General features: G+C 38.8%; 1 protein-coding gene across 1 annotated transcript in view; it reads right to left on the bottom strand.

The window, feature by feature from the left end:
* Positions 1–18,736, bottom strand: part of FAM219A (family with sequence similarity 219 member A) — a 1,804,825-nt gene that overhangs the window by 123,237 nt on the left and 1,662,852 nt on the right. Inside the window, exon 5 of the mRNA XM_044077846.1 lies at positions 18,176–18,230. Within this exon, the coding sequence (XP_043933781.1) occupies positions 18,176–18,230 (55 nt within the window). The remainder of the gene's footprint in view (positions 1–18,175; positions 18,231–18,736) is intronic.

Genomic DNA, 18,736 nt, shown 5'->3' with positions numbered 1-18,736 from the left:
CGTCTACTCAGAGGCGATCTCTGCTTAAGATATAAGGCCATGCCAAACCCTGAGCTGTTGGACATGCTCCACTTAAAGAAATCTCAATCCCTCAGAGCCACATGCTCCAGGGATCTAAACTTTGTCATCACAATGAACAAAACATGCTGGAGGGATAGGTTCCTGACCCAGAGACTTCCCATACTCTGGAATAGACTACCCATACATGTCAAGCAGAGCGCCTCCTTGGCCCTCTATAAAAGGAACCTTGACGATTGGATGGGAGATAGGTAATTCACCCCGTGGATCATGTCAGTCACCCTGCTAGACAGCAGTCCAGGGACAGTCAAGGGAAGTAAATACTGTGGGAAGAAATATGCACGGAATTGTTATGGCTAGGCTTGTATAGGCCCAAGGGCCGATCGCCTAGTACCAACCTATGAACATTGCGTGTGCTGCAAAGAGCACTTTTGGCTGACATCAAATCGTGAAAAAATACTAATTTCATGATCTTTAATCATACTTTGACTTAGGAATGGGGTCCATTCCCATCATGGTATTAGAAACCCTAAAGATTTGGAGAAATTAAAATGTTAGAAATGCATAATTATATGCTTGGGGTGCTTTCTGTTCTCCATTGCTGACTGCCTTGGGGTCTGATGCACTCACTCCAATTCTCTATGTTCCATTCAATTAATTTAAGCAGCAGTTCCTTCATAAATTCCAACTGCTCTGGTACACCTACCAACCTTAGGTTATTTCTTCATGCTCTGTCCTCACTTTCTGCTCGTCTTTCTCCAACATATTCCAATCTGACCTTTGCTACCTCTATCCTGGCTTTTAGCTCCATATTTTCATTCACTACATAATGATTGTTGAGTGTTTACTTAATGTTCCCTTGACTACTTATGCGATCTTAAAATGTTGCATTTATTTTACATCCTCCCAGATCATTCCTAGCGAAGCTTCAAATCACTAGCAACACTAGTCTGCTTCCCTGTCGTTGCTTTCTCTGCCTTCACCTATATTCCAAGCTTGAAAATGCTGGCTTCTTAATTGCCTCCCTACCTTTCAAGTTCTTTTCAACATCCAGTTCTTCCAATGTCCCATTTTTTTACGTATGTGTCACATTTACTACTTGCTTTGCCCCTTGCTCTTTTTTATTTCTACAACGAGGGGAATTACTACCATGCTGGAAATTCAGGGACTTGCAGTCTTCACCAAAAAAGATGATGCCCCCCACTACACACACACACACACACACACACACACACACACACACACACACACACACACACACACACACACACACACACACACACACACACACACACACACACTGGCACCACTACACCAGCTGGCTCCTTCAAAACGCTCCTCCACCTTCTGGTTATCTTCTTTCAGCTTTGTTGTTTTCTACCAACCACAATATGGCACTACTTCATAATTTCTCCACTGCGCTCTTATGCTAGCTATGTTTTCCCCTCCTGACGGTTGAGGAATTTCTTTGCTCTAATTTTCACAATAGCAAGCATTCTTGCAGCTAACAATATTGCCATCTTTTTCACACTGCATGTTCCAATTTGCCATCTTTTGCCGGAAGTTAAGTTCCATCATCTACTAATTATTACTGTTCCAACTCTTTAACATAATATTTAAGTCACCCTACTTCTGCTACTGACTTCATCTCCTGCCTACCCCACTGGTTTCTTACTCATCATGCCTTTATATATCACCCGTTTTGTCTGTGTAGCAGGAATAATTCCAACCCTACACATTCCTCTGCTGCATCTCTGTTGTATCTTTGCCACCAGTCTGCCTTGCACCAAACAACCACCATTTTCTTTACTGATTTAATTTGTCCTCAGTAGTCATCATAACTGCTAGATTCTTTCACCAAGCAACCTCAGCTTCCTACTTACCCCCCAGCCTGTAGCTCCCCATAATTCAAAGTCACATTCACACACCTTATTCATTAGTTTAAGATATCAGTATGATTAAAATCTGTGCAAACACCACTTTGATGAAAAAAAGCAGTCCAACATTACATTAGAGAAGTCTGCATTCCTGCAGTAATGCAGACAACTTGTCCTTCCCACAGGAAGAGGCTGTTAAGCCATTCAAATGTACTACTAGCTACGATGGCCGTGACACACACAATGCTCATAACTACATGGATGATAGCCTATCTGGATGCCCACGCTTCTGTGATTCTAAAGTGGTCAAGTCCAGCCAGGAAGGGCTTGATCACTGATAGACGAAGTAAAAAAGAACATATGGAAAAGAGCATTCTTTTAACGGTTTCAAACTTATATTTTCTGTGTGGGAAAAGTTCACCACATCCCCGATGTAGTGCCTTTCCTTCATGTACTCTCTTACTCTTTACAATCATCTTCAAGATCACTGTATCTTGGGGGAAAGATAATGTCTCTGTAATGCAACCTTCTTTGAAAAGGCCATTTCACAGAAGTGTGCATCTCACACATACATGTGCTGTACTGCTACCCCTCACTCACTTATTTCTTTTATTCATCTGCATTCTCTTCCTCATTCCAGTCCGCATGTATTGAATTTATGATGCCGTATCTGTCTTTTTACTCTGCTCTTTCAAAGATCTGTACACAGTTTCAAGGTGCCCAATTCAGAAATAAATGTTTTTAAAGTAATACACAGAACATCAACAGTACTGTAATTTAAATTGTCAGTGCACTAACCAGTAATCAAAATGCAATTAGTAATTGTAAAATTATCTTTCTTACCAAGTACCTTTCTAGTTTTAACACAAGTCTTAGTTTTACATGATATTGGATAATGTTAATCAAGGCTTAAAGTCCCATCCACAGCCCAAGTTTGAAATTATAACATTCAGAGCAATCTAGGCAAATTCAACAACAACAACAGAAAAGCTATCTGTAGTGACAGCTTTTCTGTTGTTGAACAACAGAAAAGCTATCTGTAGTGATATCTTAGTGTTCAGATAATGGACACAACACTTTCAAATAATCAGCATTTTACTAGACATAAATTTGGTAATTTTCCATTGACCCTTTCCACATTCCAAACCACCACCTACACAGAGGGTAAGACAAAAGTGAAATTATGTGACAAATGGCAACACTCAGCATGGGGGCAAGTTAGAGCTGCACAATTTTTTTATTTTGTTTTTTAAACAAGAAGCATCTTTATTAAATTATCACTCATCTCATGATATAGGCAATCATACATTTAAATAAATGAAAACAAACCATACTGACATAGTCTTAGTTATAAGCATTTTACATCACAGACCATACTGACATAATTTTAGTTGGAAACATTATATATCACTTATAAACTACCTAACCACTGTCAGTCTAACATTACATACCTCATTCAAATCCTGCCTTCTTTTAAACTTCATTCCTACCCTGTATGTATTTTCCCCACAGTTCCCACCTTTTCCTACGTAATTTGCTCCTACCCTTTTCTAAAGCTTCCAATTCCACTTGTTTTATCTGTGTTACTATCTTCACTGCTTCTAGTGCAGTTGGTTTAGAATTTGATTTCCATTTCCTAGTAATTGCTTGTTTGGCAGCCACCATAATTAAACTCAGCAAGGCCTTAAATGTCTAGGCAATTCCTATTCTGTATCATAGCTCAGAAAAATAATTTCCCTAGAAACACCAATTTGCTCACCCAGTATCTCTGACAGAGTAGTCTGCAGGGAATCTTTACAGTCTGCCAACTTATTACACTCTCAGAAAATATGTTCCCAATTATATCTTTCCTCCCCATCACACCTCCAACATTTGCTGTCTGTCTGAGGAAAAATTATCTGAGTCTACTTGGGTATAAAAACATCCATGCAAACATTTCCAAGCAAAAATCCTAAATCTTTTAGATTTTGCTGCACATTTGGGAGAAAACCATATATCCTCCCATTGCTTCTTTGTGAATTGCTTATCCATTCTCTCTTCCCAATCCTTTCTAATCTCCTCTGACTGATTCTTCTAGTTATCATGCATTTTTTTTTATGCTCTACACATTATTCCTTTTTTATTAGCAGCTTCTGTTTGACATTCTACTAAAAACTACTATATTTCTTTCTCTTTGCTTATACTCTTGATATAGGTTTGATTAGTACTAAGCTAACTGTTCTTGCGAGTCATTTTAAGTTTAGTCAATTATCCCTTGTGAGACTCAAGCCCTGCACCTTCTGTTTGCAAGGCAAACACCTTAACCATTAAGCCACCCTCCCAACCCTATCAATCCATGATAGGGAAAGCAATCTTTAACCTGCAGTCCAGATAAATTATTGGCATCTCCCCATTCTATTACCTTTCCCTTTCTAGTTACTTGCCCCCCAATACCCTAGTTCCTTTGCCAGTTTTATCCCCTCTTGCCTATTGTCTGTATCCCTAGTTGCAGTCATCCCTATTGGCAGAATCTCTTTTCTCCCCTCCTGTGTTGGCTTAGTTCTTACAATAATTTCTGCTACTTTATGAATATAATATTCTGTATGATTATTGCCATTCTCCTTAAAGGTCTGCATCCAAAATCCCAGTCTCTCCTTGTTTCTTGAGCTTCCCCTATGTTTTGTCATAATTCCCTTCCACTTTGAATTACAGGTTTATGCGTGTACTATGTACATGAGCCTTAACTTATAACAAGGTATGATATATGGGTCCAAGGAAGAAATTGTTCTACTGTATTTGGCATTCATCAGACCTATCATTGAGTACAATGCCCCCTTTGGTATACATCTATCCAGGCATATCCAACAAATGGAACTTCCACAGAAGTTCCTCACTAAAAGAATACAAGGCATCCTATGCAGACTGCCTCAAGGCCCTGTCCCTTTATTCTGTCTCCTACAGGCTATTGAGGGGAGATCTATACCTGGCATGCAGGACACTGACATACCTCAGTTGGATGGACTTCCTGCATATCCACAAAAACAGCAGCAGCATTACCCGTTCTAAAGACTTAAACCTTGCCTGTGATATATATATGGTATGTATCCCAGCGACTACTCTGTCTCTGGAACAGGCTTCCCAGCCATGTGAAGCGAGTTCCTTCCTAGCCCAATTCATGTGTAACTTAGTCAACTGGATGGGGAGCAGGGAATTCATCCCTGGTTTGGCACCTGTGTCTCTAATGGACACAGGCAGCCTGTAAATGGTTCATCTCCCAGAAACCTCCTTACTCTTATCAAGGGTACTGAACTTGTGATTGATTTGGGATGCATAGCTAGGCTTAAAAAGCCTTTGTGGACATTAGCCTAGTACACAACTATGAACCTATTCTTCCTCAGAGAAAACTAAAATACAAGAAGTTACAATTAGATAATATGTACTTTCAAGGCAGAATTAAAAAAACAAGATATTCCAAAGGGACTGAGACTTTGGACGTTTCCCATTGGCATTGAACCAAACAGTTGGGCCCACAATGACTTACTAGATGTATTTGATTGTACAGGTTGTGTGATAGTGCAAATATTGGTAAAAGGAAGTGCTGCAAAAGGAAATTAAACAACTGAACAGTTCCACTAAGGATGATTTACGTTTTGAGATTTACAGGAACAAATATAAACTATTTTTTCAATAGTGGATGAAACCATTTCAGAAATAAAGGGGAGAAAAGAAAATTTACTAAGGGATGAAAAAGACTACGTTGAGAAAATAGCATATCACAAAATCATAACAGAATATGAATTACCAATTTAAAAAAAATTGGGGGACAACAACACTTACGAACCTAAGGAAGATATCACTGTAGATCACTAACAGAAGTTGGATGATTTTTTGGAAGAACCCACTTTAAGGATTCAAATGTAGTATTGAAGGATTCATGACATATTTTTAAATCTGTTAATGAACCAACAATTCAGTGATGAAAACTGGTTGTTCTCTTTGGATGTGGTAGATTTATTTACTTCTATCCAACATAAACAAAAGTGATGCATCTGTGTTGCCTTTCTTCTTCCTTCCTCAACTGAAGGGTCTCTGATCCAACCTTGAATCTGACTTCAGCTACTTCAGTAGACTTTGCATCCAAAGCTTGAGCTCCTCCTGTTACCCACAATCCTCTCTTCACATGAATTACCTCAGATAGAGTTTGCCCTCTAGCCAACCTACCAATCCGCACCAAAACGAGATACCTAGCAATAAGCATACTCCAATATCAATCAGCTACAACATGAATGAAAAAGAAGACTGGAGCTCTTTTAGCAAGAATGGCAGGAATTACTCCTCAGGACACAATAACAGCCCAAATTAAAAACGTTCAAAACAAGAAGGGGGATGGAGGGTGGGAGGCTGGTGAAAGATGAAAAGAGACAACACAGATGCATCATTATGGTGAGTAATAACTTTTGTATCTGATGTTGTCTTTTTCGTCCATTCCTCAACCAATGGAACAGAGTCCATATCTAGAGTATATCCTGGATGGTCCTCAAGGAAGGATATTCTAGAGTAGAGGTGAGCCAAATGCTGCCCTATTCCTATATTAGGATGTTCAATTTGCAATGAGATATAAAGGTATGAACATTGGACCAAGTACCAGTTGCACAATTATCATCTGTGGAAGCTCTGGACCAGAAAACAATTGACAACGCCATAGATCTGGTGGAATAAGCCTTAGGAGGTTTAGGTAATGACAATGCTTAAGTCTTATAAACAAAAGAAATGCAATCAGTGAGCCATCTGGCTAAGGTTACCTTTGAAACTGCCTTGCCCAATTTAGCCTTAGAAAAGGAGACAAACAACTGGTCAAATTTCATGAAATCTTTAGTTCTTTGGAAACAGAATCTAAGCTGCCTATGTGCATCTAACATGTGCAACATGTACTCTGCCTTGTTGGAAAATTTTGGAATGAAAACATGTAGGTTGATGGACTAACTGATAGCTGTCTCTGATGCCACCTTAGGTAGAAAGGAAGAGTTAGTCTGAATGGACATCCTATCCTTATGAAGAAACAGATATGGCAGCTGGGAACAGAGGACCTACAGTTCTGATACTTATCTAGCCAATGTAATTGCAACCAGAAAAACAGTTTTTCATGATGAGAACTTTTAAGTCCACCTTGGCAGAAGGCTCAAAGGGGAGCTGGATCAAAGCTTGAAGAAGTACTGTTAAATGCCACAGAGGAGTGGGGTCCTTAATAGGTGGTCACAGTAAAAAGGTACCTTTGAAAAAGGCATTACATAATCGCAGTGAGGCCAAAAAAGAAGAATGTGTTTTGGCCTAAGTGAAAATTAGAAATGGCAGCATGTTGGACCTTAACTGTTGAGTAACTAGCTCCATTATTGAAAATGGAAGCAAGGAAGTCAAGAACAGTGGGAATAGGTGCTGAAATTGATCTAGTTGTCTTTGGAGTGCCCAAATGGAAAATCTTCAGAATTTGCACTTATAGATCTTTGTAGTAAAATCTTTCCGGGATGATGCAAGGATATGACGGACCGGGGAAGAAAGCCTGGACTGCCTAGCCATCACTAGAAGAGGAGAAACCATGTGGCCAACTTGAGGGTCTGAATATCTGGGTGAGGTATCCTGGATGGATGAGATAGAAGGTCCTGAGAAAGATCCAACAGACAGGGAGGATGAACTAGATGAGGCCACAGGAAGGGAAACCACACTTGTCAAGGCCAAAATGGGGTAATGAGGATTACTTTGTTCTTTGTTTGAAATGGTTTCTGAAGAAACATGGGAATGTGAAGGTTAGGGGGAAAGGCATATAGGAGACCAGATGGCCAATCATGAATTAGAGTGTCTCTCAATAATTCCCCCTCTGGAGGGATCAGGGCAAAGTACCTACTGTATTTTGAACTGAGGGGAGAAGCAAAGATGTTGCAGCATGGTTGGTTCCACACTCAAAATATCATTTCCCCCACTAACGGATTGGTCATGAGGAGGTAAAATGTACCTCTCAGCTTGTCTGTCAGCACAATGGACTTCCCCAGAATATGAGTTGCCAGAAGAGCTTGCCCAGTGCCACACTCTCACTGCATCTCAACATAAGGGGTAGGAGTGAGTTCACCTCTGTTTGTTGATGTACCAAACCACCAACAAGTCTGTCTGAACACCAACCATCCATACAGGACTGCTCTCATTTCTAGGACATTGATGTGAAGATTGACCTCCAAATGAGACCACGTGCCTTGGACCATCTTTCCCAAGTAAAGACCCCACCATCACCCTAGTTGCGAGGCATCCATAGTCATTGTATACTTGGGTGCAGGAAGGATAAAAAGATGGCCCTAAGAAACCTCTTCTGTGTGACTCCACCAGGCTGTGTGTTCTTTGCAAATATTTGTAATGCGAAATAGTGCTGTCAGAAGGTGACATCTTACTGACCATTGTACTGCAAGCTTCCATTGCTGTACCCTTATATAAGACCTTGCTAAAGGCACCAGAACTATGGAAGCCACTACAGACCAGAGAAGCTGTAAGATTAGCCTTGCCAGAGGGGAAGGTAGAGAAAGAATGTGCAATGCTTGGCTCTGCAGATTGTTTAAACTTGTCTGTGGTAAGCTTGTGATATGAATCACCATAACCAGACAAGCATCAATGAATTCCAGGGTGTGAGTGGGGGAGAGCTGAGACTTGACATGGTTCAATGTGATGCCTAGTTGAAGATGTAACTGGAGCAAATAATTTCTGACATGACTCAGTAGAGACTTGGTAGAAACAGAGATGAGCCAGCCATGGAGGTAAGGAAACACCTGAAATCATAGCAGTCTCAAGTGAACTGCGACCACTGACATGCACTTGATGAACACCCTGGGGACTGTGATGAGACCAAAGGGCAGATCCCTGAAATGGTAGTGATTGTCTCCCAGCTTGAAGCGTAGGTATCTCCTGGACTGCCTATGTATTCAGATATGACAGTATGCATCCTGGAGATCTACAGAACACATCTAATTGTACTTTCACAACAGTGGCAGAATGGAATGAACTGTGACCATCCAGAACTTTGAGTGTTTGACAAATTAATTCAGATTGCTGAGACCACTAAATACTACCCAAACTACAAGACTTGACGTCATTTTAGGTGAAGAGAGGATTATGGCTAAGGGGAGGAGCTTGAGTACTGAGCAAAGTCTTCTGAAGTTTTCAAAGTCAGATCTGAGATAAATCATTTGAGGAATGGACAAAAAACACATCAGATCATTGATTAAGAATGGTTTGAGGCAGCTATGAGTGGTTTCAGTGAATTGACCAATACAGAAGTGAGACTTATTACTGAATTTATGGACATAATTTTGAGAAATAACTAGATTCATTTTGAAGAACACTGTTTTCATCAAATTTCTGGATTTGAGATGTGTGCAGCCTCAGCACCCATATTCGCACATATACTTCTCAATTTCTGGGAAAAAAAAAATTATATTGAATTCTGAATTCAACAAGTACATGTCCATATATGTGAGATTCCTGGACACTATGTTTATATTGTAATTAGGTTCAAATCAGAAATTCTTGAGATTTCTGTCATTTATTAAGATCGCAATTAATTTTTTAAGATTTACCAGTATAGTTCGACAGTACAAGATAATTATTTTGGACATTAAAATATATAAGGATTATACTGAGGGCCAATTTAAAGCCATATTTACCACAAGCCTATCTTCTTGGACATGTATTTATATTATGCAAGTAATCATCGTTATAAACAAAAATATTTGATTGTAAAAGGTCAACTAGTACATCTCTCCAGGAATATAAGAGATGATTCTTTTTTGAAGCTGAAAGTGCCTCGCTGTTATCCATGTTTGTAGAAATGGGATATCCTAACAAATTAACCCAAGAAGCACTTATTGAAATAACCAAAGGGGCAGCAATGAGATTTAGAGCTACATTGGGAGACAAGGACTTTAAGTTCAAAACTATGGTGACCATATTAAAAGAAATGTCTGTTATGCCATACAGTCCTGAATTTAAGAACATTAGGGATATTAAAAACAAGAAGTGCAACTGTATTTTTGATGATGATGATGCTATCAAACCTATTATTGGTTCCAGTATAAATATTGTACTTAGTAGGAATAGGAATTTAAAGGCAGCTTTTGAAGTCCATATGGACAATAGATTGATCAATCATCAATTCTGTATGAACAATGTAGGGTGTATAAATGGTGTACATATATGAATGACAGGCTATATGTTGTGGTGTCATTTTGCAAGTGAAGTATTGAACATGGGGGAAACTGTGATTGGCAACTGACAGAGAGGGTTAAGGCTATGAGCTCTAGTTCCTCTGGTACAGGGCTTGATTCCCTCAGTCTTTATTTGCTGACTGCATGACCTTAAACTTTTAAGTCACTTAACCTGACATTGTTCCCACATTACCTTCAAAATGGGATTGTGTCTCCAGCTGGCTTTTCTGGTTAACAGATGAGAACTGTTACTAATAATCAGCACACAAAATCTACTAATTGGACTACAGTCATGCCAAGGTGAGATTTATAAAGTTTGGGCTGGTGTGGTCTTACGATAAAGCAATGGACTCTCAAATACAGAAATGTGAATTTGTGGCATGTGAGCCCAAACTGTTCTTTCACTTCTCATCCATGTAAAGCAGAGTTCATCAGTGACCCTATTCAAACAAAACCTTGACCATTGGATGGGAAATCGCAAATTCACTTCCAGTCTGGATGCTATGTCACTGATGGACAGAGGTTGTCAGTAAGTACAATATTCTCCAATTAACATCCCACAACAAATACCTTAGCTACCTCCTTACTAACATACCCCCAACAAACACTCAAGGTACTCAGGGACAAACTGGGTTGGGTTGCACAGCTAGGCTTATAAAGACCCTAGTGGTCATTAGCCTAGTAACAACCTATGAACTTACTGCAGTACTCAGGGGCTGATATATCTAGCCATTTGTTTGTCTTGTGAATCCTTTTATGTGGGAAAGGCAGAAGGAAGTTAAGGAAAAGGACACATTTATGATATAAAAATAAAAGACAATAAGAATGCACGGTACTTGCGTATTATCGCAACCAGATTTTCGTGTTACTACCGGTTCCTTCCCGATGTGCAAATATAAACATTAATGCGGTGATCATGTCAATTAGTGCGTTTTCCTTCACATTGAAGGTTGTTTTAGGCAGGGATATCTTTGAAAATGTAGAAAATCATGTTTCTGTTTACATATGCTGTTTGCGGGCAGCTTATCTTTCTTGTAATACAGTGCGCTTCCCAATGTTAATATAGAAGCACAGGTGCTATGATAATGTCAGTGTGTTTTGGTTCAAAATACACATTGTTTTAGGCAGGGTTATCAGTGAAAATGAAGAAAGAAAGTAATATTGCCGTGTCAATTACTGACAATGAAATGTGTGATACATAAATAGTTTACTGTTTAATAAATAAAGAGTACAGCAGAAAGCATTTCCAAGCCATCTTTTTCTTGTCAGCATTGCTTTTTCACAGTAAAACTACTCCTTTCATCAGTAACAGACCAGCCCTCCCAATTGAAGAGTGCGTCCATCATACACGCAAAACAGGTAAAGATTTCCACGATTGCTTCTCTTCCTTAATGTCAGCAAAACTAGCTTTTAAACAGTAAACACAAAGAGTGACAACTTACAGTGATTCCCGTAGCTGTTTTCAAGCCAGCAAGCGTATTATCGCAACCGCGAAAATCTGGTTGCGATAATACACAAGTACCGAATGCACTGTTTACACACTTTACGGTGTGCAGTATTTTTAAAAAAAATTTATGTTTTGTGCTAGAAAACGTTCCAAGAGACACCAGAGGTGGTCTATGAGGACATATTATTGAAGAAAAAGAGGTAAAACATCAGTGTCGTTTGAATGCCATAGTCCCACTGGGCCTTAATGACAGGACATTCATAACCAGTATTTTAAATATTAGAGATTTAAAATTATAATAATTTTTACAAAATATTACAGCATTTCCAGGACAAGACATTTAACACACAAAATATTTAATGCCCAACATCTTACAAATACATACATATACAATTTTTCTAATTTTTAATGAACCATACCACAAAGTAATACTTATGTACTTTACAATAATTAAATAACTTGATAAGTGTATAGACACAGGGCCAGATTCAATAAAGCCTATGCTAAACATACATGCTATGTATTCAAGAATATTCTTATCATATTTTTTGTGCTTTCTAATCATTCAGAAAGATTATACTAAGTATACATGTAGTCTACACTTTGTGGTAACCTTTATGAATCCCTGTCAATATTTAAAGCTGCAAGAATATCAGTAGGAAAACTAAAATTAAGAGAAAGAAGGTATGAGTTATTTCTATGTTGTCTGTTCACTCTGAAAAGTGTACACTTAGTATGCATTTAGTGTAGGCATTATTGAATCCTAGGGATAGTTTTGATACATTTTTACAGTGGTTTGATATTAAGAATACTTTCATTCAAATTAAGTTTTTTGAAGGACGAGAGTCAAGTTAGATCTGGCCCTTAAATTTTAGAATTTGTGTCATTCCTTGATTATCAGGTCACTGTGTTTGGTGATGTTCATAGGTTCATAAATTCGTACTAGGCTAACCCACAGGGGCCATTTTAAGCCTAGCCAATTATACCATGTGAGATTCAAACCCTGCACCTTGTGTCTGTAAGGTTAACAGCTTAACCATTATGCCGACTTCCCGCTAAGCACAGTTATAAAAACCTGTTTCTACTGTTTTAGGTACAGAAGCGCTAAATGTTTGCTGTTTTACAATTAACATTTGCTTTGAACTGCCTACAGCTCATATTTCTCACTTCACACATCCTACTCTAGAATTTGTGCCTGCTCAGCAGTTAAGGATATAGCTAACTCTTTTAAACTATACATACACCTCAACACAAGCTACTACATAAAACACTAGTAGTTAAACACTCTGAAAGCTAACGTGCTGGACTGTGCCAAATTCTTTCTGTAAGATTCTAGTCACTTGACTAGTTTATCTTGAGGGACTGTGTTTGATGAAGAGAGAGTCATTTTATTGGTAAGGTCACCAGCAATCTAGAAGCAGGGTCCACAGACAAAGGAGCTTGAACGTCAGTCACGGCCAAGTACACCCTGAACTTGTTAAACACCTTTTTAGGCACAGAGGAGAAATGCAGGCTTTCTTAAAAACATCCTCCAGTGCTGGGATCAACAGCGGGAAGGTCTCTACATGTGGGGCCTCATATTCTCAAAGACCATATATCCTGTTGATCTCAGAAAGGCAGCCAAGGATTCCTCCAAACTGAATACATCCATATTTCTAGCCAGCATTTGGGAAAAAGAAAACATCTGTTTGGGTTTCTGAACCTGTTCATCTTTAGAGGAATCTGACTGGCCAGACTCTAGCACTTCTGAAATCTCAGATTCTGGATCCCCTTAAAATCAGGATCCTGGGGTGGTTGAATGGGGCAGGACTGCCATAGTTGCTCATTACCTGGGTTTGCCGCTTGCAATCAATTACCTTAGACAAATGCGCCTAGCCATAGCCACCAGCTCATGTGAAAACATAGTCGGACAGTGTAGACTTGTAATGTGGTGGGTCTTCTCTCTCTTTTTTGCATGCACTGCTCTAGTGGGAGAATCCATAAGGGGGAGATGCACCAGCACTAGTAACAGAATCTGTATCCCTTGTCTCCCCTGAACCTAAATAGTTTGCCTCTCCTGTTCCTGAACGAGGTAATGGTACAGCCCTGAAGGAATTAGGAGTGGTGGCCTAATGGTTAAGGTGTTTACCTTGCAAACACAAGGTGCAGGGTTATAGTCTCACAAGGGATATGGCTAGGCTTAAAATGGCTCACAAGGACAGTTAGCCTAGTACTAATATATGAACCTATGAAGGATGTGTCTGACCCTGATGTCATACACAGTTATAGTACCATCATCACACCAGGGGACCTGAAGACAAAGAAGGCAAGTGGTCAAAAAGCCTGCCAATGCTGTTACAGTCACAAGTCATAAATGAGGCATACATCTAGACTTACTGTGTTTTAGGTACACAGGAAAAGATGGTTGGGGGGGGGGGCATAACTCAGTCCATCAAGTCTGGGAACAAAGAAATAGCACATCATTACCAAATAATGGCTGCATGATTAGCCAACAAGAAATGAACAAATTCCATCATTCTCCCTCTAAACAGCAATATGAAATATATTTCGAGGAAGGTACTATTCTGAACATTGCACTGAATGAAATTACAGTAGTTTCAGTAGCACAATTCTAAAGCACAGAATACATGAACAAAAGTCCCCTAGTTTTGTAATAAAGGCTGCTTTCAATCCAAATGAACGAATATAGCCTAAAACAGTATTAGACAAGAAATAAATCATAAACTGATGAAAATACCTGTCACAAATGTGTAACATACAAAATGGGGTCAAAATCATGATTTAAACAAAAAAAATGTTAAAATGCTGTTATTCTGCTCAGTTATTTCACAAAATCATAACCCACAAAGAAAACAATACAATATATGCAAGTTTTCCTGTCAAAACTTCCAACTTAAGCTTTTAATCAACAGCATAGGCCTCACTGTGCAAGTCATCGGTTCATAGGTATATACTAAGCCACCAACCACTGGGGCCCATATAAGCCTAGCTGTGCAACTCACATGTGGCTCACAAATTTCATTTATATAGGGGTGATTTACTGGCTACTTCTATCCATCAGAGATATAGGCCAATTACCCATCCACTGGTCTAAGCTGCGCTTAAACAGGAATAGGATATGGATGGAATTCTGCTTCAGACTGATGGGGAGCCTGTATCAAAGAATGGGAATTCTCTGAGAAACACACCATCTCTCCAACATGTCCTATTTATGCTGCAAGCTAAATTTAAGTCTTTAAATTTGGAAGTTTTGATGCTGTTTGTTTTTTGTATGTGCTGAGGATTCATCAAAATAGGGTACTGGGATGCCTTGTATGCCATACAAAGACCACCTCTTAAAAGTCTGTATGATACTAAGTAAAGAGACAGGGCTTTGAGATGATCGGCGTAGGACATTGTGTTTACTCCCTGTATTTCTTTTGTAATGAACCTCTGTGGACATTCCAGTTGTTGCATGTCTCGATGAGGTACATTCCAAAGGTGCCATTACACTCTATGATGGGTCTGATGTAAACCAAGTATAGTGATATGATGATCTCTATGAACCTAAATGCTATGCCCTTGCTTATAAGTTGAATAACATAGCAGGATTCTCTTACTACTTTGGACACATGTTGGTCGAAGGCTAGTGAATCAACTTTTACGGGTGTTTTATAACCAAAAAGCAACACATGTCTATTTCACAACTTAGCATGTTAACCAGAAGCCAAAAAACAGAACAACCCATACTGACAAGAAGAGGTGGACCAGGATAATCCAAGAAGAAATATGTGTTATTATGATTAAGTGCTTTCATCTCTATACAGGTTGAATCAGACTTCATCAGAATCAGTTAAAAAGCAACTAATGCTCTTATTTAAAGCAAATGAAATAATCATATGGCAGCTGACCGCTCTTTCTTAAAGATACATACAGTGCAATGAAAAAGTATTTGCCCCTTCCCGATTTCTTATTTCTTTGCATGTTTGTCACACTTAAATGTTTCAGATCATCAAACAAATTTAAATATTAGACAAAGATAAACAAAGTAAACAAAAAAATGTAGTTTTCAAGTGATGATTTTATTTATTAAGGAAAAAAACTATCCAAACCTACATGATCCTATGTGAAAAAAGTAATTGCCCCCCTTGTTAAATTATGAAGTAACTGTTGTTAATCACATTTTTGGGAAAGCTGAGTTCAATTTCTAGCCACACCCAGGCCTGACTACTGCCAGGCCTGTTGAATCAAGAGATCACTTAAACAGAACCTGTCAGACAAAGTGAAGTAGGCCAAAAGATCCCAAAAAGGAAGACATCATGCTGCAATCTAAAGAAATTCCAGAACACTATCTATTAGTCTGGAAAAGGTTAGAAAGCCATTTCTAAAGCTTTGGGACTCCAGCAAACCATGGTGAGAGCCATTATCCACAAATGGAGAAAACGTGGAACAGTGGTGAACCTTCCCCGGAGTGGCCGGCCTACAAAAATTACCCCAAGAGCGCAGCAACGACTCATTCAAGAGGATGCAAAAGAACCCAGAACAACATCTAGAGAACTGCAGGCCTCACTTGCCTCAGTTAAAGTCAGTGTTCATGACTCAACCGTAGGAAAGAGACTGGGCAAAAATGGCATGCATTGCAGAGTTCCAAGACAAAAACCACTGCTGACCAAAAAGAACATAAAGGCTTGTCTCACTTTTGCTAAAAAACATCTTGATGATCCCCAAGACTTTTGGGAAGATATTCTGTGGATTGATGAAACAAAAGTTGAACTTTTTGGGAGGTTTGCGTCTCTTTACATCTGGCATAAAAGTAACACAGCATTTCAGAAAAAGAACATCATGCCAACAGTCAAACATGGTGGTGGCAGTGTGATGGTCTGGGGCTGCTTTGTTGCTTCTGGACCCGGATGACTTGCTATGATTGATGGAACCATGAATAGTGGTCTCTACCAAAAAATCAGGAAGAAGAATGTCCGGCCATCAGTTCATGACCTGAAGCTGAAGTGCACTTGGGTTCTGCAGCAGGACAATGATCCAAAACACACCAGAAAGTCTAGCTCAGAATGACTTAAAAAAAAACAAAACAAAATGAAGGTTTTGGAGTGGCCTAGTCAAAGTCCGGACTTGACTCCAATTGAGATGTTGTGGCATGACCTCAAAAAGGCGGTTCATGCTCGGAAACCCTTCAATATGGCTGAATTAAAACAATTCTGCAAAGAAGAGTGGGCCAAAATTCCTCAACAGCTATTTGAAAGACTCATTGCCAGTTATCAGAAATGCCTGATTGCAGTTGTTGCTGCTAAGGGTGGCACAACCAGTTATTAGGTTTAGGGGCAATTACTTTTTATTTTTTTATATTTGTTTGATGATCTGAAACATTTAAGTGTGACAAATATGTAAAAAAATAAGAAATCAGGAAGGGGACAAATACTTTTCCATTGAACTAGATTAAATATCATGTTTTGACTTTGCATCTTGGGGGCTACCACCTCAAAACACTGGCAACAGAGACTGCATCAATGATACCAGTAGGCTGGGTTACATTTAATAGTAACTGCCACCATAGTTCCTTATATTCTGATGTGTTTTCCCAACCCCCTTGGGTTGTATTTTGCCAACCCGCTATCCTAGGAGAAATATCAACTTTACCTATAATAAAAAAACAATTTCAAAGTTGTCACATTAGCTGGAATGCTTATAAAATACATTACTTATAACCTTCTTTTTTATATCATTCTGATGCTCATATATCCTTTGGCTCAACTGCCTCTCTGTTTCACCCATTTACACTGCAGGAGAGACAGCTTGCTTAGTAAACTATGGCTTTACTCTTACAATTACATGCTTCAGGGCAGGATAGAGTCCTTGGGTGTCTGGCTACAATTACATACGAATATATTTACAGTATTTACATGTACCACACTTTGACATTATTCCTTCTATTAGGAATCATTAAAGTTTTTTTTTTTATTTTCTCTATTTTTCTTATTTATACTCACAAGTGACTGAAAAAAAAATATATATATAAACAGACGCTCACACACACACACACACACACACACACACACACACACACATACACATATATATATAGTTTTTAACGTTTTTTAAAAATGTATATATCTTTAAGAAAGCGAAGTCAGCTGTCAAGTGATTATTTGAACTGCTTTAAATAGAGCACTTGGTGCTGTTTTTAACAGCTTCTGATGAAGTCTGATTCTACTTGTATGCTGGCAAAAGCGTTTACTCGTAATAAAATTTATTTCTTCTTGGACTATCCTGGTGCACCTCATCCTGTCAGTGTGGTCGTTGTATGTTGTGTTTTATTGATGACGTAGGTACGCAGGGTGGTACACTTCCCAAAAGGTACTGTAATGCATTTCTTGGTACTGACTTTTAAGCAATGGCTTTAACTCCAAGAGTTTGTCAGTATTAGACCTTCCTGAAGGGTATTCTCCTCTTGGGGGATTCAATGACTGCTCCATGTTTACAATCATCTGTAAACTTGCTTAGCTAGAGGCCTCTGACATTGGCTTTGACATCTGAACAGCATAAATGTCACCAAGGGTGAGACAACGACAACAATACAGGCAAAAAATGAAAAACATAAAAAGAAATTTGCTGCAACTTACCTCTGCAGAAGAGTAGCCTGACGAAGAGTATCTGGACATGTCGAAATCATCATCACTACAGGAAGAAAATATTGTTTTTTTTTAAGATAATCACTTAAACCACCTTTAAACACTGTAGGTATGACATTTACTCATTTTCAAATGGTAAACAGGAATAACTAGTTAAAGCTACAGTAAATGTTGGTGCTATGTAAACAGGTAAAAATACCTTCAGGAATACTTCATAAAATTGTATTTAGACATGTAACTTTATAGTACACCTTAGAAATGCTGCCATCTCCTCCTCATTTTAAAAATATCCTTCAGGAATACTTCATAAAATTGTATTTAGACATGTAACTTTATAGTACACCTTAGAAATGCTGCCATCTCCTCCTCATTTTAAAAATACCTTCAGGAATACTTCATAAAATTGTATTTAGGCATGTGACTTTATAGTACACCTTAGAAATGCTGCCATCTCCTCCTCATTTTAAAAATACCTTCAGGAATACTTCATAAAATTGTATTTAGGCATGTGACTTTATAGTACACCTTAGAAATGCTGCCATCTCCTCCTCA

This window comes from Protopterus annectens, chromosome 1.part1 (assembly GCF_019279795.1).
Source record: "Protopterus annectens isolate FY-2018-M chromosome 1.part1, PAN1.0, whole genome shotgun sequence".
Taxonomy (NCBI): domain Eukaryota; kingdom Metazoa; phylum Chordata; order Ceratodontiformes; family Protopteridae; genus Protopterus; species Protopterus annectens.
The sequence above is the reverse complement of the archived record's forward strand: the minus strand, read 5'-3'. Positions and strand labels throughout refer to the sequence as shown.